The sequence below is a fragment of the Lissotriton vulgaris genome, chromosome 1_1 (assembly GCF_964263255.1).
Source record: "Lissotriton vulgaris chromosome 1_1, aLisVul1.2, whole genome shotgun sequence".
Lineage (NCBI taxonomy): Eukaryota > Metazoa > Chordata > Amphibia > Caudata > Salamandridae > Lissotriton > Lissotriton vulgaris.
Window position 1 is genome coordinate 1,671,641,228 of NC_141685.1, and position 23,436 is coordinate 1,671,664,663.

Genomic DNA, 23,436 nt, shown 5'->3' on the forward strand with positions numbered 1-23,436 from the left:
ACCTTGCTCTCTGGCAGGAGAACTCAGTTACTCATAACATGAGGCAAAATGCTGTTCTCTAGGGGTGGGACTTGAGAGGTGCCAATGTGGCCACTCGGTGGCGAACAAGCTATCTGATTACCCCTGCCTTCTGCCCAAGGTCCAACTCCAGGCCAAAGCAGTGGTGGAAAAAGTTCTTGAGTGCCACAGTCGAGCAAGGGGTAACGTTACCTTCACCTTCCAGGCACCACTCTTCAGTGGTCATGGAAGCCATTCTGGAACTCTGCCTGGAGGAAGGGGAGAACGACTGTCAGGAGGGAAATCCCAGAATCAGGGCCCATAATTCACCACCTGCCAATTTCTCCTGGTGCACAATGTCTCTAGTTGCCATGCATGCTTCAGAGAACTCTTAAAGCCACTTTTGATTGGATCAGAGGCTATTATCAGGTCTCGTCCAAAAGAGCTCAACTAGGTCACATCTAGACAAATCCCAATGCTGGCCAATCCCTACATAAATTTTTTTGAATAAATGCTGTGTCCATAATTTGACTTGTAGACAGATGCTGTAATATCCCCATCCATCTTCCAAAGCAGGAAGAATATGATAGAAAAACATTAGGCTAAATCAGATTGGTTTGTCATGTAGCAGATATAAGCCATGCAATCTGAAAGCCAAGTCTAACCAGGAATAGCCCATGCCAGCTTTACCTTGCTCTAATTTAGTGCACTCATATGCATCGTTAGATGTGTTGAACATTGCTCATAATTTAAAATTGATATAAAAACTAATTTAAAAAAAGATACTTCATGTCGAGACAACTGTCAAAACATACTACTAACATGTTCTCTTATTTTAGTTTGATATTAATACCAACTATAATGGATATTGCTGATTGATTTTCTGAATTTATTCGTGGGGAATTTAATCGTAGATATGTTGGACATTGTTCCTAATTTTAAATTGACATAAAAACTAATTTAAGACAATAGATACTCAATGTCGAGACAACTTTCAAAACATACTACTAATATGTTCTCTTATTTTCTGTTTGATATTAATACCAACTTCAACGGATATTTCTGATTGGTTTTCTGAATTTAATCGTGGGGCACATTCCTTTTTCTGGTAAAAAGGTACATTGCTTGCTCAAACTGTCATTCCTTAAATGAACGTGCACTTTTTTTCTATGACAAAAATTATTTTACATTTTCGAAATTGTCAGAAGGGGCCACTGAATAGGACAAAGACTACTGCCTGTTTAAGCTGTCATCAAGAGGAGAAGCCGCCATGAAGAACCATGCAGGCCAGAGTCAACGATTGAAGATGGACCCAGAGCAGACACTACCCCCCACCTGTAGGAAGGATCAGAGGAATTTACTGACTCACCGGAGCATGCTCCGTGAATGACCATAAGCTGCCCCTGCAGAGCCATGAGTGCTACTCACCTATAGCAGCCTCTGCAGATCTCCGTCCCACCTGCGAGCTAAGCACTCCCAGAGACTCTGCTCTTGCCATCCCTGCAGGAGCAGGGAAGACTGATCATAGAGCCGGAAGGCCTGGGGAAACTTTTTCTGCCATTAGCCCTTCAGAATGTTAGAACACTTGACTGAAAAAAGAGCCAGAGTGGGACTCCTGAGATCCGGACGACTAGTGCGGCCTACCCTGAATGTCACCCATAGCGAATGGGGAATACCCCTACCACTAGTGAGAGGGAAGGGAGACACGGGGACCTGCCTATCGAACACTGAAGCCCTTAACACAGAGGAGTGTGTGTACTGCATGTGTATTTCACTTTGTGTTGGTATATAAATACTCCTTTTAATATAAAAGCAAGTATTTGACTGCAGAGTCATTCTTGCTACTGCTCAACGTATTTTGAGTTGTGAGCCTGTGTTCACTCCCAAGAATCTATCTCGCCCTCCCACCCCACGAGCGGTGAATGGCTACTTGGCCCAGTTGCTCAAGATCCATAGTATGCGAGCCCCAGGAAATCAGGAGTAAAGCGCCTCAAACCCCGCGATTGGGCCCAGTAGCTTCTGCCTGTCCTCTGAAAGGGGTCCTGACATACAGTAAGCCACACTTGTTGCATATTTCAATATTTCAGATTTTTAAAAATATTCTTATATTCCATATAGCTTTTAATTTGATTAAAAATGTATATAAAAATATGAGCATTGGTAAGCTTATACTTGGGGTTTCTAGTCACATCTGTATAATAAAACACAGCGGCTCTAGGCTGCATGCCTGGGAATATGAGAAAATGTAATGAAGGCATTTAAAAAAAGCATATTACCCGTATTCCTCTCTCCCCGGGATCTCCTGCGAGTCCTGGCTCTCCCTGGCGGACACAGAATAAAATTTAAAAATCCAAACAATCATGCGGTGCAGTGCACTGAAATATTCTGGTAATTGATATGCACTAAAAACCATTTGTATGTTATTAATAATAACCATAGTAGTACACAAAAAACAAGAGAATGATGAATATCGTATATGATATATACAGTTTTCAGCTGAAGAATATGTGACACCAAGAAATAAAAGCAGAATTTAGCAAAAAAGTACAAAACAGCTACACCAATTTTGATTAAAATTAAATCCATTTCAGCAAGCAATGAATTTTAATTTAACAACGCACTGTATCAACATTTATTAGTTAATGCCCGTTCTGTAAGCAGTGTACATAATTATTACTGCAGTTTGTGAGGATTCCAAGCTGCTGGGTGTCTTGTCAAGTGTGATCAGAAATGTACCCCGCAGACAGCCAAAGTGTCCAGGATTCTGGTGTGGCGTTCTTAACTCATATACTTAATGTAACACTAGCATAGCTTGCTATGGCTACAACTTGAGAAAAGTGATGGAACAAGTCAATTTGACCAGAATGCCAAGCTTCATCTAGTGCTAGTATTAAATAGCTCAGATATGCAATTGGCTTGGAAAACCAACTCTTCGTAGCAGCTTTTCAAAGGAATTCTAAAGAAACAAACCATGTCCTCTCCTTTAACTGGACCCAAAATCTTGCCAATTGCGGAATCACTATGGTGTGCTACTATCTACCTGCACTGAAGATACACGCAAGCCTTATTTGGTAGAAAGCTCCTCCATTACATTTTTTAAATCCTACGCCAGAATCCATATTCGACTATTCAAAATTGGGAATATCAAAGACCATAGAAAGGTTGTAGATCTGGGATCAGTGCAAGGATTTCTAGCCCATATTCTTTGATGCTGCCATAGTCTGCCATGTAACTGCTATAACCGATAGGGATTAGAGATCCCTGGTGGTGTTGCAGCGTTCTTGGCATCTCCAAGCATATTACGAGTTTCCTATCCGCCATGGAGGGGCCATGGGGTGCATACAAGGGGGCACATGCTGTGACCGCCAGTGTGCATGCACCCCAGTTCCTGCTCAGACAGCAGAGTTCATGCTGTGCAGGAACTTCCTTTGGTGCTCCCAGTGCAGTGTCCATTTTCAGAGGCAACACTGTGGGACCACCAAAGAAACTACCGCTAAAAACGAGAAATTTTGTAATCTGGCAGACGGTGTGCTCAGAGGGCTAAGGGCTTTGGCAGTATGGGAGTGGGAGCGGGGCGGCGGCGGGTGCCGCCAAAGTTATAATTGGACCCTAAGCTTCTTACTTCCAACCTTTTGTCAATGTGATAAGAAAATGTGCCACCGCTGCAAAAGAATGCTTTAATACCACAGACATATAGATACCTGTGAATTCATTATACAGATCAAGCTCAGTGCGTTGACTCAGCAATGAAAAGCTTCTTTTTTAATTAACTGATTTGTCACGTTTTGCCAAGGTCAGTGAGCTCTTTCTGTTTTAGCATTACTGAATTTTTAACAATTGTTATATCCCTCTCTTGTGAGGAATCTAAATAACGTCATCTGATTGACTTGTCACTTGGGGGCCCATTATGATGTCGGGCGGATTGCCTCCGCCAGGTTGGCGGTAGCCACCGCCGGCCTGGTGGGGGCAATCCGCCCGACAGCATCACCAGAATCCCCCCCCCCCGCCATATTAGGATGGCGGGGGGGACCGGACGGACGGAAAAACCGTCCGCCGCTTTTCCGCCCCGGTCACCTTGCGGCCGAGGCGGAACAGGTATAATATGGCGGCGGTGTCTAATAGACACCGCCAGACATATTATGATGGGTCAAAGGAGATGCCGGCCATGCCTGCCGCTTCTTGTATGCAAATGCATACATTCATTTTTGACATTGTGGCAGGCGGTGCAGAGAGCACTGCCAGCCACAATGTTAAAACTGAGGGATGCGCCCGCCACTGTGGCGGGCGCAACCTAATTCCAACATCGGGACCCCAGCCCTTATGTCAAATCTCCCTAAATGCAGACGATGTCGGACGGTCCCTAGTCAAGATAGGATGGCTAAGTCCGCCCGTCATCCTAATGACCCCCTTAGTTCTTATAATGTTTTCATAGCTCACTCGGCTAGACTGCTTCTGTTTTAACGTCATCGACATTGTATTGGTTTTGACTAACTGCACAATGAAGTATTATTATCATAGCTTGCATGGGGGCAGTTTTGTAAGCACAGACCTAAGATGGCTGACACACTCAGCCACTAGCTGCTGTGCAGTGCATAAAGGTAGCCAACATATTTGTCAAATACTGTATACAGTGACTTGCTGCTATGTAGTGTTTCAAGGTAGCGGACACATTTGTAAAATTCAGTATACATTGGCAAAATAGGAGCCTTGTGTTTGAAATAGTAATTGTCTTTGGTACGGGAGGAGGAAAAAATATGCATGTTCTCATTGTACACAGTTAGCCATGACAGGAGTTTTAGAACGACCACAGGAAATTGTAAAAGTTTAAGATGGCCGAGAGGGATTTGAAGTTGCAGCGCACACTACATAGCCTTGCGAGAGGATGTGACATAACGGCTGGAGCAGTGGATTGTGAAGCTGAGGAACCGGATATGAGTCTTGGCGTGAGGCTCAACATCCTGTGATTCTGGCAAATCACTTAATTTCCTTGCCTAAAAAGGAATGTGTCGTTTTGTAATGCAACTGGTGCTCATGGAAAGCGCTCCAATACCTTCCGGTCGAGTTTGCGCTACAAAAAACTCAAATGAATTAATAAATAACTGTCCCTGTTCACTCACAACATAGAAGACAGACCAAAAGTAAGTGCATTGAAATCTGAACCTATTAGGGGCACCACACATAAAGGCAGCATACCAGGCCGCCTCATCAGATACGGTGGTACACACTCTGCACCCCCCAAACTTAGCAAGTAGGACATTGTCAAGTGCCTGTGTAAATTTTTCCTGCAACCTGTGCCTAGATTTTAAGTAAACATAGCAAGCAGCAAATTTGGATCTGACAATGCCCCTGCAGTGGTCAATGGGATAAGAAGGTCACCAGGGCCTACTGGGAGGGATCGTTAGCCCCATCACACCTGACCCACATTAGACGTATTGTCCTAGCTGCTCTGATGGCCTCTTGGCCACCCGCGGGCATTGCATTTACACAGTACATTCCCACAGTGGGATTATTAGGGTGTCTCTAGAAGTGAGACATGTCCATGTGCCCTCAGAGTAATACACACTTACCCAAAGTGGTTCAGGGTTTAGGTGCTTGTACTTGTAATATAGTGGTACCCTGGAAAACGTAACACCACCCTCATCAAGACAATTATTTCACACCCCCATCAAATCATGCACGGTTTGGATACTATCCAGTCATGTATGCCTTCTTGAACGAAGGTCCTGTGAAGCTTATGCATCTGACGGGATCAGAGGTCCAGATGTGACTTTTTCATGTGTGATGACTAAAAGCATCAAACAGGTACACATTGGTTAGATGGTGAATGATTCATTGTGGATAATATTAAAATGTGTGCGGGCAAATCTGGTGATTCACGTATTCTGTGAAGTGAACCGTTCATTGCAGAGGCGTGACGGCTGCCTTGATTTTTTTTAAATTATGATGCAATAACCTTTTATTGAGAATGAGTTTCAATTCTATGTTTATCAATTGTGTACTATTTAATTTCGGGTAGAAGTAGATTCCCAAGTTGTGTACATTATTTGATATATGGATGATACACTGTATTGTATATTTTATATAGATGAATATGAATGAATTCTTTCATAACAACGTGATAGAGCCAGACAATTTTGGAGTTGTTTAAGTTGCTCATTGTATATTAACTTTTAGTGCATTTCCATTTAGCCCAGGGCAGTATATTTGGGGTTTCTGGGCTGAAATCTTGCACAAAAGGGAATCTATTTTTGCCCTAAGTACGAACCGCACTGTCCCTTTTGGCAGTGAAGGGTGAATCTCTGTGTATGTGGAGTAGTCTTTACCTTCACCAGGGCTGCACCCACAATTATCTATAGGCCAGATGTATGAAGATTTTTTCAGCACGCAATCGGCCCAATTTGCAGAACCAATGGGTCGCAAATTGCGCCCTACCTTATGAATATTAATGAATCTACCCATTGGGAATCAAAAACAGTGGAAAACACACTGTTGTGCATAGCAGTTTCTGATTTCCTAATAGCGAGTCACAAAAATGATCTATTAGGAAATCACAAACGCAGGTCAATGTACATCTGGCCCTATAAGTGCAGCTTCTGCTGTTTAAATGGGCAGCAAGGCAAACTCGGTGGTTGTGCACCTTTTGGCTGCGCTATTTGATTTCTTTCCTGCACTGAATAGTGTTTTTCTATCTCACAGTAATAAGCAGACCTTATCTATGAACATTCACACACCACAAACCCTCTGTGCAGCCTTTCACAGTGGATTCACACTCCAGAATCAAGGCATGCAGACACTTGGCAATCTTACTCTAGGCCATATCTGCTGCCTCTGGGAGACGGACTGGCCTCTTGTGTTTAACACACACTCCCACGTCTTTCTTCTAATCCGCGTCTCTCACTTTTCTCCACATGGCTGTCGCACATGCGGAGGCGTGATCTAAAATGGAGTCACTGGAATTTTCCAACAGCAACTGTTGGCGTAGGGGGCAGGCAGGCCATCATCTCCTGTGTCGGTCTGGGCTCAGAATGAGGATAAACAACTCATTAAAATGAACTACAATTATCTTCTTCTGTGGCACTTGCACCTGGACAGTGTAGCTCTGTGCTCACACATCTGATATCATGTGTACAGAACGGTAAGCAACCAGCTATATAAGCTTTTTCTTTCCAGCCACAAAAAAGCATTAAGAAGACATTTACTGTTCATTTGGCTTTGGGGCTCATCAATGGGATAAAGTCAACATATCTTGCAAATTAGGAAGATGACAGTAGTGGCTGCTACCTGACAAAAGTGGTGGGGCAGCGTGGGGGGGTTACCATAATAATAAGTAAAAGCACGTAACTGCCCTCGCTGCCTTCCCGCCTTGGTGCTCTTCTGCTGCTAGCGCACAGACTCCCCTACGGCCAACCCAGATGCAGCTCTCATGCTGGTAATACTATTACCCAGCATGAGAGCAGCGTCGGGATTGGCCTGAGCGGGCTGGTTTTGCGCTCCCACAGGGACTGGGGACCTGTGCCTGCTCTTTTCTCCATCCTGCAATGCAGTTTGGCTTGGAGAGATCTCAGAGCACATGTCGGTTTAGCTGTCCTAAGACAATTGGCCAAACCAACATGCACACTTTCAGCAGTGCCCACCACTCCTCCTTCAGTGCTTTTGTCATGATGGCCACACCCGCCCCAACACTCGGCTCTTAAATAAAATTAAAATAATAATAAAATAGGTAGATTATCATTTTATTTTTCGTGTTTGCAGCTGCTGGCAGGGGTACGACACTCCTCCACCATGACAAAGGAGCCGCCGCTGGAAGATGATGTAAAGTCATGCCATAAAATTAAGGCTATAGCAAGAGCAGCGCAGTAATACCTCGCCAAATACAGAATTGAGAAGACGCTAAGCAGCATTGAGTATGTGCAATGCAGTGCGTGGATGTCACATTACCTTGCTTCCCTGCTCCCCCTTCTCTCCAGAGCTGCCCTGAGGAATAAAACAATGGTTGTGTTAAACTCAAATTGGACATTTTCACACGTGGCTTCATTACATAAGCATGGCTGTGCATACACCTCAAAAAGCAGCACTTCCTGTACATCTTCTGCCTTTCCCCAGCGTGGTGCCGGAATGCACCCACAGGCTGCAATATTTCCTTCTGATCTGAATATACATATCATCAAACTCGTCAGTGGAAAGGATCCCTTATTGCAACATATACCAAGCGATCACCTACCTCTTCCTACAGGAACTGCCTATACCTATGTCCCCCTCAAAAAGGAGCAAAATCCTTTCCTACAAAGGACTATCACCCACACGGAGTCATTGGCTTCATCATAGAGTCCTCACCTAGTGAGTCCCTGGGTGGACTCAACCCCATTTCTGGGGGGAACACTTTGATGTTATTTGTAAGGAATCCTGGTAAGTGTTAAATATCACCTAAAGGTAACCCCCTTTCTAATTACTTTGTAATCAAGGGACCTATGGCAAGTCAAAAACAAAAGTGGATGTTCCTAGAACCTATTAGTTCAGTAGTGTGGCTCACTGGTTAGAGGTGGCAGACCTGAGAGCAGAGGACGGCCCGGGACCAGGGTTCGATTCCCGGCGCGGCAGGTTTCTGGACCAGGGTCAGCGGACTCGATAATTCTCTCGCCTCGGTGCCCACTCTGATCAGCGATCACACTCGGCAACTCTGGGCACTAGCTTGCCTCATCTTCACTAACGGCCCCACCAGACCGCCGGGGATGCCTGGTCTCACCCTGGAGATACCCATTAAGGTATCTCTCAGGGAAGCCAGGAAGGGTTTCGCAGCGGTCGAAGAACCTTGGGACCCTCCGGGTAAGTAGTGCGCTATATAAATGCCTATACATTTACATTTACAACCATCTAATCAGAGCTGCATGCTCCAGTCTGCCTTTTTTTGTCCGGTGGGTCACCTGGCTTTTGTTAGGATTTACAAAATCCCTAGTTAGTACCACTGGTCTGGCTATTCCATTTTGACTTATTCAACGTTTCAACTTAAAACCACACATATTAACATGCATCTACTCCATACATACAACTTACAACACCAAACCAGTGTTTTTCGTTGGTTAAATAACACCACATGGGTATTTCCAGGCTTCCAAATCAGTGGATACAAGAATGACAAATGAATATTCATCCTTTAGAAAAGCATATTACTCCTGCTTTTTGAAGTGGCCATAGGTCTGGTAATGAGCAGTGGGAGACCTCTTGTATATGTAACATCTGGAGAAGATGAGGTAACTTACCCCATATAACCTTCTCCCTCACTGTTTTCTAGTTGAAGATCACTAAGTGCAACTTTTTCCAAATGCAGATACTGATTTCCTCAGCTTGCACAGCATATGACAAGATGGCTGCCCGTGCTTCAAATACTGTAATATTGCTAGTCTTTTAGCGATATTTCAGCATTTTGCTTTCATTTGAAGAGGAAGCTTACTCGGTTAAGAAGGACCTCTCACATTATGGTAATGTCGAAGCGATACACCTTAAACTCTACATTTACTCACACCTTTCAGGTTTGTAATGCCCCCTCTAACTTTTCATCTCGCTAGGTCTCTGAGATTGAGGATTCATGTGGCAGCGTGAAGTGCATAGGGGAGTTCACGAAGGATCCTCATCTTACAGTCATACGCTTTTTGTTTACAGTGACGATGTAGCGTGCAGCAAAGCTGCCTACAGAGGCCCTTTGTGCTGTGGTTTCTTCCCTTCACATGACAACTTCATGATTTCTCTCTTTTTGCTTTTGTTCTCTACCCCCTTCTCTATTGGAGCATGTCTTCACGGCTCAGTTACAGAAGCCATGCAGGGACATGAACGTTCTTCGAAGATATTCTCTGCCTGCTCCTCCTCTACATACATGACTGCCTCTTCTAACCACTCAAAATCTCAAGTAAGTTGCTGATACTACTATAAATGGGCTGCAGCTAGCAGTAATGGTTGACCAGGACCCCTCTCACAATCTCTCAAATATTTCTTGGCAATCATGGGTGCAGAATGCAAGTTCTGCAAAGCTCCTTTTCTGGTCAGATGGGCCTACTTCCCATGGGGCCATGGCTAGACAATTATATATTGTACAGACCTGCTCCCTCAGAGCAAAGGTTGCTGTATCCTCATACAATCTGTCACCAAACGTGTTCAGCAAACTCAGTAGAAAGTGTAGACACTGTGTGTTGTCATGTATGATGACACTTGCGGGGACTGACCAACCGGAGAAAAACTATGTTTGGATATTTCCAAGATACTGTGATTAATGATAGATGTATGGGGGAATGGGCCAGCAGAGAATTTGGGATGTGACTGACATATCACATACTGAGATATTTCCTATTGAAAGGTAAAGGGAGAGAGGCATATTAGTCAGCAGTAAACACTATATTATGAATAGGGTACCTTATTTGATGAGATAATCATAGTGACTATAGGAGGTCATGGTTTACGCTAAAATAACAACTATTCATGGAAGATAGTAGCTGGAAAAATCAAGTATGTGAACAATAGCTGCTGTTTCTCCACAGACGAAACACAAACACAGCTTGTAAGTACATTATTTATCTTAATCTGATGTTTTGTGCAAACGGTCTCCTTGTGCTCACTGAGTCCTTTATTCCAGGTAATGGTCTGAATGCTAATAAGAGACATACATCAGGTATTGTCATCACTGTCTTGTGGGTGTGCGGTGTGGAAAATCCTTTGGGTTTGTGGCCTTAGCCTGTCTCCAGGTGTCCTTGTCATTACAAACCTTAAGCACGACTGGTAGAGACCGGAGCTCCTGAGAACAGTTCCTCTATTTAGCCAATGAAGGAGATGAGTACAATCTGCATCCCTTCTCACATCAATATGCACATCTGGGAGATGTTTATTCCACCACTCTGGCTTCAACCTGTCTTTAGCAACCAGGAATACCTTATTTACATCCATATAGTATTTTAGCACTGCATAGATTTTGTTTTCTTAATTCAATATTGTATTAAGAAAATCTATGCAGTGCTAAAATACTATATGGATGTAAATTTGGGTTAACTGAAAATAATTTAAGCTACTCAAACATATCTGTTTAAATATTGAAAAATTAACACCTTTAAAAAGGTTTTTCATATGTTTTGGGATTTGAACAGTGTTAATAGTAACAGACAATCTAAAAGTGTATTTCATGTGGTTACATTAACTGAACACAAACACACTTTGCAAAATGTTCAAGTGATTGGTGTGAAATTTTGTGGAATTCCCTCTTTAGAATTTCAGACAAAAATAACACCCATCAGTTCAATCATTTACAGGCCTGATGTACTAAATATGGGATGTAAAAACTGGTCGTTATTTTTCACCAGTAGTTTTGCAACCAGCAATGAATTTTGTATACAGAACCTATGTACTAACAGGCCGATTCATGAAATTCAGATTCGAAGTGGCCTCTAATCTGATCTACCTCATGAATATTAATGAGATAGGAAATAATCACTCTGATTGGTGGCCATCACAGAAATGGCGGCCTGCTAAGGTAGCAGTCCACCTTGTCTGTAATCATCTTTAAATAAACATGTTTTTAAATGCAGCAATCCAACCGGTTTCATGAAAAGGTGGTAGTGACTGCTGCAGGTGTATTTTTTTGCAGCTGAAACGTGTGTTTTGAGTTGTTTTCCGAAGCATAATGGATCAGACTGTTAGTAGATGCCCTTGGGTGTCTGTCCCAGGTCGTGGCGCCAGAGGAGTTTAAAAAAGACATGTATGGAGGAATATGTATAGAAAGTGTGAGTGCCACATCGGCCAGTACACTGGCTTATGAAGTTCTGTCTGTGGGTGTCCCTTTCCTGCATACCCATTCAGTCTCTACAGAGCTTTACATTTGTCTTGGTGCATTCTTACTGTTCTATCAGAATCTACTTACATCTTTACCTCTTAGTCCGGTCTCTCCTGGGGTCCCAGCTAGTCCAGGCTCACCTTTCTCGCCCTTCGATCCTGCTTCACCCTAAACAGAAAACAGAAAACGAGTTTCAGTTTAAAAACTGGTGGGCTGTTATGACCTTGAGCAAAGGGTGTGAAAAGAAAATCAGTGGCGGCTGGTGAACTTTCAAACTGGTGGCCCTATATGCATTAACCACATTAGATGAAGTAAATATGGCAAGCTTTAATTTAATTTGAACAGAACATACCAAATACAAGGCCTACCAGAGGGAAAACAATGAAACAATGCAGAGTCAGACAGCTGGTATCACCAGCTTAGAAACTTTGAACTTACATCTGGGCTCTGCCCCACTTGCCAAAGCAGGACATCTGCCACAGAGATGAACACAGATGACGTCAGCACTATCTATATGCGAGAACTCAGTTGTTGCACCCTGTGCTTCACAGTTGGCTGGGAGTGCATGCATGCCACAGACAGGGACCGAAAGCATCTGACCATGAATGCTTGGATCTGACATTTCATTAGAAGCGCCTCTTCCGCAAGGGTCTCTCCACATATGCGAGACACGTTTAAACCGTGCATCACTAACCATCCACACCCACTTCATACATTATTACCACATACATTGTTGAATGTCAGATACTCTACTTAGACTTAGATGGTTTGGTGAGTTTATGAAAAAGGGAGACTACAAAAAACACCATCAAATTAATGTTCCCACTCTCCTTCATTTCCAATAGACTGGGATTCGGACTACACAACCTAAAACGCTGCAAGGCAGAAAGACAGCGCATGTCCAACTGGCTTCAAGTAAACAATGTCTACAAATCAGTAGCATAGCAAGGATGCCATGTGCCCATGTGCAAGCTAGGAAAATGGCCCTTTTGATTGATGTTGGGGTAGTAAATTCAGCTATAATGAGGGTTGAATGTGCCAACCAGGTATCCGGGCCCTGGTGCCACTGCATCTGCTGCACCAACGGATGCTACAGGGCTATGTCCCTGCTACAGGGCTTCCCGTTTACACGTGCATTTATGCTGACTGTAATATTCGGTGAGTGTTCTTTGCAAAAAGCATACAGAAAACCTCATGTCTTAACCTGAGAGGCCGTGCCTCTGCTCGGGTCTAATTGAGAGGAAGTCTCTCAGGAGCCTAAACTTCCCTAATGATTTAAAAGATTGAAATAACAGGGACTGTCCAAGTCATGGACCTGGGTTTTTATTGCCCAATGAAGGACAAGTTGTCCTCAATTTGACGAGTTTCAAAAATAGATAACACCAGCTTGATGAAACCAGGCTGACGAAACTACATTTTCGGGAACTGCCCAAAACGAGAAAAGCAATTCCCGTACAAATTTGAAGATGTTCATAGAAACATTGGACTTGGGAATTCCTGATCCAGTATATAAAAAATAACACCATACAATAGGAATTGTAAAAATGACTAAGAATGCAGCTTACAAGTGCTGAAAATACACACAGTTTCCTCGTGTACACAATCTTTTCAATTTAGATATACATATATTAATTCAAACGAGCAAAAGCTTCTCTTTTAGAGGGCTGGGCAGCACACATGAGAGCTACCTGTAGATCTAGGGCCACTCACTTTTGAGTTTATCACCGTTGACTCTTTTGAATAAAAATATTGCTGTCCTTCTTATTTGAAGGTGATGGTTTGCATTCATTTATAAGCTTACGTTTTTTCACTGGCACATAAAATAAATGTTGTGTGGGTCAGTTGTGAAAACTGCTTGCTGCAATGAACGAATGACTTGATAGTACCAATAATGGCATGTGCATCCAAAGGAGTAAAAGTTGTTTTTTTAGCCAACCGTAAATAAAAACGAGAAAAGCATGCCTTCTCAGGCACACGTAAGAATTAGCTGCACTAACCTAAACAATAGGAAAGTACCACAAAAGGGGATATAGAAAATAGGGATGGTGGTGATGGAGATGACATAGCATGTTAAGAACATCAACATTTGTGGAATTACGGTGTTTCAAATGGCACGTCCTGAAGCCTTCTCAGAATGTTTTCTCTTCCTCCTCTTGGACCTTTTTGAATCAGGTGCTTTTCCTTTCAATTTAATTAGGACATTGCTTTCAGCTGATATATGCTTTATCATTCGAAGCTTTGTTAGACTGTAAAGCACAAAAGACTAATACATACAAATATTAAGGTACAAAGCAATTGAAAATAAGTAGGTTAGAGTAAAAAGTGCCTAACTTAAAAAGGTCCAGGAGGAAGAACAAAGGTTTGTGAAGAAGACTCCAGGATGTGTTAATTGAAATCACGTTTCTTTGTACTTTTGTTGTCTATTCCATCACTTGCATTTTACAGTCTCTCAATGCATTGAAAATCAGATGCATGTAAACTTACCTTCCTGCCAGGTTTGCCAGACAACCCCACGTTCCCCTGCGGAACAAAAGGAGTTAAACAGTCAATAATGCAGGATGTTCTCCAATTTAAGACTTTAAAAACTGCTGATCGCCTTGTGGTAGTCCAGCAATATTTTGCCTAGATTTGCATGCTCTCAAGACTCAACCACTAACGATGGCCCAGGCTACAGACACATTCTCATATACCCATAAGATAAGACATAGCAGTCTGAATAAACACCAGCTGCCTTTACCGTTTATTTTTACACGCCGTTCATGATGAGACACTCTAATAGTTTAGTTTTATTTTAACAACACTTACAGGCTTTATACTCTGTTAATTGTTTTTCAAGGTTCTAATTGTCCTGAAGAAGCAACAATTGCCTTTAAACCCTGTGTTGGCTGTCTTGCGAATCTGAGAATGTAATGAATATTCATTTTAAAGTGCCTCTCGACTTTGTGCACTTTAAGCTAACAATTTAGAAGTATTTAGTTTCCTGCTGCGAGTGAACCTCTGCAATTTGCTACATTACTTGAATCTTCCAATTTTGTTTACACCACAGCCTCATATGCTCGTAATATAACAAACAGCAGGAGTCGGCACAATGGCCGTCAGGCTAAACTTTAATGCCAGAGTGATCACAAAATAATACAGCTGTAGATCGGCATTAATTACTGGCACCCCATGAGGCACCAATCCATGCCAATACTGATTTAAAAGAGAAACGAGGCATGTTTAATTTTCTTCCTCGCCCTAGAACTAAGTGCATGTTCCAAATAGAACCTTCAAAAAAATAAAATACATCTATTTCCAAAACCCCAACATTGATCAATTCTCTGCATGGCATAGACAATGGAGGATCCCGCAGTCATAATCTTAGGTGTGTTTCAGCAGCAACAGTATCTTACTGATGTGGGGCACTATGTTCCTGTAGCAACTCTGTTTAGTTGAGAATCTGAACAATTAAATGAACATGCAATGATAAAAAGATGACAGAAAACATGTCACCTATGACACATGATCCTACGATACAGGTAGAGAATAAGTAAATAGGTCTATTTAACAAGTTTGTAGAAAGAACAAACCCCACGCTATGTGTATCACTGCCTTGTTTGTAACAGAGCTGGCCAGGAGTTGGTCAATGCTTTGAGGACTGGACAGAATGGTCCTGCTCACCTCCTTGGCATTCTCAAGGGATACTGCTGATCGTAGTGCAAGATGACATGTATTCCCACTTAGATGCAGATGGATGATGAGCGTGCTGTCAAGCACAGGAGAGACCGCTGTGAGGAGACTAGCTCTTTGGTCACCATCACACATTCAAGAATCCTCACAAAGGGGGGTGAATTCACTTCTTAGACGAGAGGAAAGGAGTTTCTCTCAGAGGTGCACACCGACCTCAAGTTGATCTGTACAGAAAGTCACTGGTAAATGCTTTCAAACAGCTCCGTCAAGTTTTTAGAGTGCTATAGAAACATAGTAGAAGTGGGTGAAGAGGTCAATAAACGTTGGTAACTTAAGAGAACGTAAGATACCCTTATACAGTGGCCAAAAAGGGCACTTGAAATGTTGAACCGTTTTGGAAACGTTCCTCTTTGGAACTAACAGCTGAGTCAGCACTGTGCTGTGGAAGCCAACTTCTAGCACACCCCTCAGGATACCAGGGCGGTCTAGCTGCTCAAAAAGGCTGCGCTCAAAGATTAGTGCTGTGGATAATACTTTAAAAGCCTTCGAACTAGAAAAACTGCAGAGAAAAGTGAAGTGGAACAAACTGAACTGTACCAAAAGCCACATTTCCAGGACCACCATAGGAGGAGCTAGGTTGGTAGACCACCTCTGATCCACCAGCTGCTGTGCTGCAGTTCGTGGTCATTTGGTAGACAGTTCTAAAGAATTTGCTAAGTCCAAGGTTTGTGGATAATCCTGAAAATATTTTAAGACCCCTCTGAGGTGGCAATAACCCTTTCTCAGTGAGCTGCTGTTCATCGCCACAAGCCTCGTGAAGCCTTCTTGACCTAAGGGAGTAATTTAGACCCTGCAGGGTGGACTACTAGGCTGCCAGGTCAGAAGAGGCCCTTGCCTCTGCCTTCCGAACGAAAACCACCGGCCGTTCTGAGAGTTTTACCCCTACCTGTAAAGAATTGTTTGATGAAAGTGCTTTTGCCGGTGTGGCACCCACAGTTGTCAATGACCACACGTAGCATTTATTTGGTATGCATGATCACATCATTAGAATGTTGCTCATTATTATCCTGAGAGAAATGAAGCAGTATTTCAGCTCAGTATACTCTTGTCATGCTACCCTGCTACCCAGGAAGAAGTTGTTTCAGCAATGTAATAAGGAGGAGGTAACAGACTGATAATTTCAAGAAAAGAGGAAAGAGTTTACTATTCTAATCTTTCTTCACTTTGAAGAGCTTAGCTCTACAGTCGTGTGCCTATAAAAGGACAATCTTCCATGTTCACAAAGGAGAACAAAACACATTATTTTCCATCTCTATTTGACACACAATAGCCACCACACGTCATTTTTGAAATAGCAATAAAAACCCATTTAAGAACTTCTTTCCAATTAGACACTAATCTAATACCCTCCCCTTACATATCAGACCTGAAGCCCTTCTCTCCACACTAAACAACACCAGATCTGTGTAGACATCCATGTTCAATGTGCTGACAAAATGGTCTAACCTAAACCCTCAACAACTTGGCATACTCTGAATGCTAACAATCATTCATACATAGACATTATAAGAAAAAAGGTAGATCCAAACCCTATTTAATTGTACTACTCACAAAATAACACACAACACCCTGTCATCCAAAGCTGACTACTAATTAGACTTCACTCTCAAGGAAATTGTAAAGTACAAAATTATTCAAAGCAGTCAAACACTGTTCCAATCGACCCCAACTCAATCCCTCATTTCATAGAGAGGCAATTTACATTAGTGATTAATTATTCAAATAAATGGTGCAATAATACTCATCATTGACAACTCTACTTGAATGAAGGAATATTAAATTGATAAAGCACAAAACGTAGCCCAAGGGCATCAAGGCGCTACTTCCCATGCTGAAAAATCTTACAGAGCCCCCTATAGCTTTCCTCACCACTCCCTCAAACTACGACCACAAAATATTTGACCCCACCCTCCCACGGTCTCTAAAATCAACTTCCTTTTTTCCCTTTTATTATTATTTTTAGCCAACAAAATAACTCAATACAGAACGAGAAATAGAAACCAACAAACAATTTGACAAATACATAGGATGATGCACATAATTGAAACATTAATTAGGTAGAACAGGTGATGAAAGAGGTGATCAGGGGATTAGGAAAGAAAAGAACCAAAAGATTATTTAACATTGTGATATTAATAGTACTGAGACAGGACTATCCCCATTTCAGACTAAACCAAATCCTTTTTAACCTTAAACAGAAGCAGGGGCCTCTGGCCTTAGACGGGGGAGATTCGGACTCAAACACCTGTATTAACAGTACCCAAAACTCGCTAACATTCGGAATAGTAGGATTTATGCATTCTCTGGCAATACATAGGCGAGCACATACAATGATAATAGAAGCCAGTGACCTCCATTAGCAGGTAGCCTCATCTTTAAACCCAAGCAGGATTTCCTTATCTGTAAACTGAAACTCACGGCCCAAATGCCCTGCAAGCAGAGAGGATGTCATTCCAGAATAACTTAAACATAGGACAATCGGCAAACATTAACATCTGCTTTAAATCTGCTGCAATGCATAAAGCTTACATTTTGGGCAGTACGACTTGTCGGAAACTCGAGATGTTGCCCACTTAGAAATAAGCTCTGGTGAGTAATACAACATAAAGATTGTCCTATGCTGCTGCAGTTTCAAACTGATTGATCTAGAGTATCCAAGGCCTTCTGTTTATCATTTACTGTTATACAAATGCAAATAGCCAACTTAATTTAGCAGATATCTGCATACTGTCACAGTGAGCTGATGAAATAAGTTTCTGACAGAATGTACTAATTGAAATTTTAACAGTCTTCCCATATATACCAAACAGTATTTCTGAAGTAAATAGGATATCTTGCAATTTCTGTCCATTTAGGAAGTAATCCATTACTTGTAGGCATTTAAAACAAGCATTTGCAATGCAATAGGTCTCGCAGCATTAAAGTTTGAGTTATTGGCATTGTATATTACAATGTGTTGCATGAAATTTTTCGCAAACTCTGTATTGGCACATGAAGATGATTTGCAAGCTGTTAGTTGCTGTTGAATAGTAAGCAATGTTGGGAATAATATTTGCAGTGACTCTTATAGTTATAAGCATTTATTGTTAGTATGTTTTCTGTGCAATTATGTTGAGTGCAGTTATGTTGCATTGAGTAGAGTGTAACTATGTGGAGTGTAATTCTGTGGTACTGAGTGATATTATGTGGAGTGTATTTATGTTGCATTGAGTAGAGTGTAAATATGTTGCTTGTAATTGTGTGGCACTGAGTTGTATCAGAGGTGTATTTATGTTGCATTGAGTAGAGTGTAAATATGTGGTATGTAATTATGTGGCACTGAGTGGTATTATGTGGAGTGTATGTTGCATTTAGTACAGTGTAATTACGTGGCGCGTTATTACGTGCTACAGAGTGGAGTGCGAGAGTGAGAGGGAAGAGTGATAAAGAGAGATAGGGAGGGAGAGAAAGAGAGCTAGAGAGAGAAAGACAGAGAGGGAGAGAGAGAGAGAGGGTTAGAAAGAGGGAGAGATAGAGGGAGAGAGTGAGAAAGAGAGAGGGGGAGAGAGAGATAGAAACAGGGGGGAGAGAGAGAGGGCGCCGCAAGTTAGCGTCCTGTTTTTGCAAGCTTTTGCAGGAGGCAACAATGGATTCAACTTGATCCTGCGCAGCCTTCTTTTGTGACTACGGAAAGAGAGACGTGACATCACTCCATTCAACCACCCACAGGTGAGAGAATGCGAGTACAATTAAAAAACAAGCGTTTAGCCAGATCTATTGGCTTTGCCAACAAAGCTGTGTTGTAGAGAAGTTAAGTATTGAAATGGTTAATAACCTGTCACTTAATTCCAAGGTTTCTATGGCGACAGGAGAAAGAATGTAACTGCATCGCAGGGATACATGGCTGTACAAACAATTTACAATTAAGGAAATGTATACATAATTGGCAACAATAAACGGATCTGTTAAGTACATATATCATATGTGCCTCCCTGGCCAGAAAATATAACAAATGTGCTTCCTTTAGTAAGCAGTGCACATTGGAATATAAATGCACAAATCAATTGTGCACCAATGTAATTGTTAAAGAAAGCAGAGCTGCCTTGAAAGCGCGTGGTGATGCCCAACCAGGAGGAACCGCTGCGAAGGAGGTGTGGACAAACCCTGGCAAGAAACTGTGGTGAAAAGGCTGCACATAGTCGACTTCAATTAAATCAAACTCCTTTTGAGTGACTCTGGCTAGTATCTACAGTCATTCACAAACTGTTCCTTTCTAAAAAAAACATAGCATGATTATTATATGGCATGCAATCGAAGCACTGCATCTGAAACTAACCTCTGGACATTATCTCAAAAGGCAATGCTTAGGGAAGATTGAACACCAAACGGAAATTAGCCTGTAAAATAAGGGCTCTTTATAGGCCGAATGGCACAGTAATTAAATTACATGGAAGGATAAACAGCGGAGCAGAGACACCAGGCATTTAATCCTGCCTGCAGGCTGCACGCGGAACTGCGCTCTACCCACAAGCTCTTTCAACAGCTTAGACAGACACCTAAAGCTGCAGTCTTTTGAACCAGACTGACATACCCACACGGCTGACCACATAACAGAAGTGTGAGCATACATACAGGGCAGAGAGCCCTAAACACGCGTGTCACGGCATGCCAACAGTGAAAGAGCTGCACCGCCCTCCCCACAGGGGCTTCTGGCGCTGCCATCCCCCCTCCCAAAGACTCACAGCATTACCAGCCTTGAGTTGCATATGAAAGCAGCGCTTCTTCAAATACAAGTCATCTTGTGTAACCGCCTGCTTTCCCTTGCGGTTCCGTCAGTGCAAGGAGTAAAAATGTGGCACAATGTGTCTAAAAATTAAACTGGTAATGGCATGCCAACAGTGAAAGAGCTGCACGCCCCCCCTCCCCCACAGGGGCTTCTGGCGTAACACCAAATAGAAATTAGCCTGTAAAATAAGGGCTCAAAAACGCGTGTCACGGCATGCCAACAGTGAAAGAGCTGCACCGCCCTCCCCACAGGGGCTTCTGGCGCTGCCATCCCCCCTCCCACAGACCCACAGCATTACCAGCCATAAGTTGCATATGAAAGCAGCGCTTCTTCAAATACAAGTGGTCTTGTGTAACCGCCTGCTTTCCCTTGCGGTTCCGTCAGTGCAATGGGTAAAAATGTGGCACAATGTGTCTAAAAATTAAACTGGTAACAGTAACGTTTAATACAAGAACTGACACAAACACAAGCATTACCCCTTCCTCCAGCGCTTCCGCCGCCTCCGTTGCTGCACACACACGAGTAAAACGACATCTAAAAACAAAAACAAAGCCTACAAGGCGCGCGTTGTGAGCTGTCTACGTTATAAGCTCACACGCGCGACCCAATCTGAAGGCGCGCGTCTGAATCTGCCTCTGCCATTGACAATGCTACGCGCGTGGCCAGCTCTTGTCTCCACTCGTTGTCGGCTGAGCCGACAGCTATAGTTCTCGCGGCAAGAGTGAGCTTTCGCGCGCTTTCGCCAGGGCGAGACCTAAAAAGGTACTCTAAGGGAGCCCAAACTCCTCTTTTAATGAATAAAATGAATGAAACCCCTGGCCTAGGTTACAGATGTGAGAGATCATAATTACCTCCACTCACACCTTCCTTTTAACACTGCCAAGGGCCCATTATTAAACGAACCCTTGTGGACACTGGGACCCTTATGACAGTTTTTTAACTTACACTCATAGCATCATCACCACACAATCACTTAACAAAAACCGCTCCGCTGTAAACAGTCGTTGCAGCACCCCCGAGGCACACTCAGTGCCCTTTGTGGGGCCCGATGAAGAAGTATGCCACCAACTACGATGGCTAGGTTGGTGGGTGAGGGCCTTAATAAAAAACAAAAGTCTTGTCCCTACCTTGAAAAACAAATGTTTTTTCCTTACGCCCAAACACACTCGAAACTTTCAAACAATAGCTAGTTCTGATTTTCATATCATACCTAGGTTATTAACACCCACACTTTTCCAGGTTTTTCTGCCATAGTCCTGAAATATTTCTGGAACTATTGGATTACCCCATAAAACAGTAAAATAATGTAACAGAGATAGGGAGTATTTCTTTCAAATTTCCTGCCATATCCTAGTTATGTCCCTGACTACCTTAAATTTGACCCTTTTGTAGTAGTAGAGTGACCTCTGACCTGCCTTTGGTCAGGAGCTCACTCCCTCATGCACGCAGCACCACCTAGCTGTGCCCGTGCCCCTGACCCCCGCCCACGCTGCTGTTCGCATGTTCGAGGCCCTCCTCCACCCGCAGGCACCCACCTGCACCTCATCCCTGGTGTCTAGTGGGCTGCTGGCAAATGTTCCTAGACTCGTCTATTTGTGCCTTGTTTTATTGTGCCTTGCTTTTACTGTGCTGCTATTGCGATCGTTTTTCATTTTGTGACCTTTTTGTGCCATTTTCGCCCCTTGTGCGCTCCTCTTGCCGGCTCTCCCTGAGCCGCTCTCAGCCTTCCCGCCGCTGCGTCCCTACGGCCCCGCCCCCCTAGCCCCCCCATTCGCTTTCCCCTTCCTCCTCCCAGCTGCTCCTCCCTCCTCCCTTCGTAATGGCGGTCGCTGCGCGATCGTGCCGCTGTCAAGCCAGTCTGCGCCCGTCCGCGCCTGGACTGCTCCCAGCGCCAGTCCCCCTGGCCCATAGCCCCCCCACATCCCCAGACGCCATTACACCACCAGCGACCTGCTTGCCCTGAACCCAGGACCCTCGTCCTCCTGTTTCCAGTCCTCCCCCAGGACCACCAAAGGACCCTTCGCCTGGCAAGCCTGCCACTTCACCTGCACCTTAAAGCACCACGACAGACCTGCCAACAACCACCTGAACTGCGTTCTACTCAACACCCGCTCCATCCACAAACACGCCATCGAACTTTGGGACCTGCTGACCTCCATGTCACCGGACATCGCCTTCCTCACCGAAACCTGGACAAGCTCAGCCTCTGAACCCGACATTGCCATTGCCATCCCTGAAGGCTACAAGATCACCAGGAGAGACCGCACCAATAAACCAGGAGGAGGAATCGCCATAGTCCACAAAAGCACCATCAAAGTCTCGACCAGCACCCACGACACCCTCAACTCCGCTGAACACCTCCACTTCAACATCTACGTCAACGCCAACACCACCCTCAAAGGAACACTAATCTACAGACCCCCAGGCCCCCGAGCACAATTCTGCGACACCATAGCCGACATCGTCAGCGCCTAGGCCCTCGCCTCAGCGGATTACATCCTCCTTGGCGATCTGAACTTCCACCTAGAAAACAACAACAACGTCAACACCAACCACCTGCTGGACAACCTCGCTAACCTCGGCTTCAAATAACTCATCACTTCGCCCACTCACACCGCAGGCCACACACTCGACCCCATCTTCACTGCCAACAGCCACGTCTGCTTCAGCCACACCACCGAACTCGACTGGACAGACCATCACTGCATCCACTTCTCCTACCAGAAACCACCTACTCACCACCACCACACACAACCCCCCCCCCGACACAACTGGAGCAAAGTCTCAACAGAACAACTGATCTCCACCCTTGACCAGACCCCACTGCCAGGAACCTCAGACCTTGACACAGCCGCCACCGACCTGCATCGCTGGTTAACAGACTGCGCCAACACCCTTGCGCCGCTCAAAAAGTCCTCAAACACCCTGCACAGCTCCAAGGCCAGCTGGTTCACCCCTGATCTACAGAACTCCAACCGAGAACACCGCAAAAGAGAGAAGGCCTGGCGCATGGATCCTACCGAACCCAACCACATCGCACTCAAAGAGTCCATCCGCAAGCATCACAAACTGATCCGCACCGCCAAAAGAACCCACTTCAAAAACCGCATAGACAACAACGCCCAAAACAGTAAAG

The 23,436-nt window shown here is 43.8% G+C and overlaps 1 protein-coding gene across 1 annotated transcript in view; it reads right to left on the bottom strand.

Moving 5' to 3' along the window:
• LOC147751043 (uncharacterized) overlaps positions 1–23,436 on the bottom strand; it is a 157,098-nt gene that overhangs the window by 102,966 nt on the left and 30,696 nt on the right. The window contains exons 8-11 of the mRNA XM_086932165.1: positions 14,291–14,326; positions 11,894–11,974; positions 7,936–7,971; positions 2,274–2,318 (exon numbers count right to left, since the gene is read on the bottom strand). Coding sequence (XP_086788291.1) covers positions 2,274–2,318; positions 7,936–7,971; positions 11,894–11,974; positions 14,291–14,326 — 198 coding nt within the window. The remainder of the gene's footprint in view (positions 1–2,273; positions 2,319–7,935; positions 7,972–11,893; positions 11,975–14,290; positions 14,327–23,436) is intronic.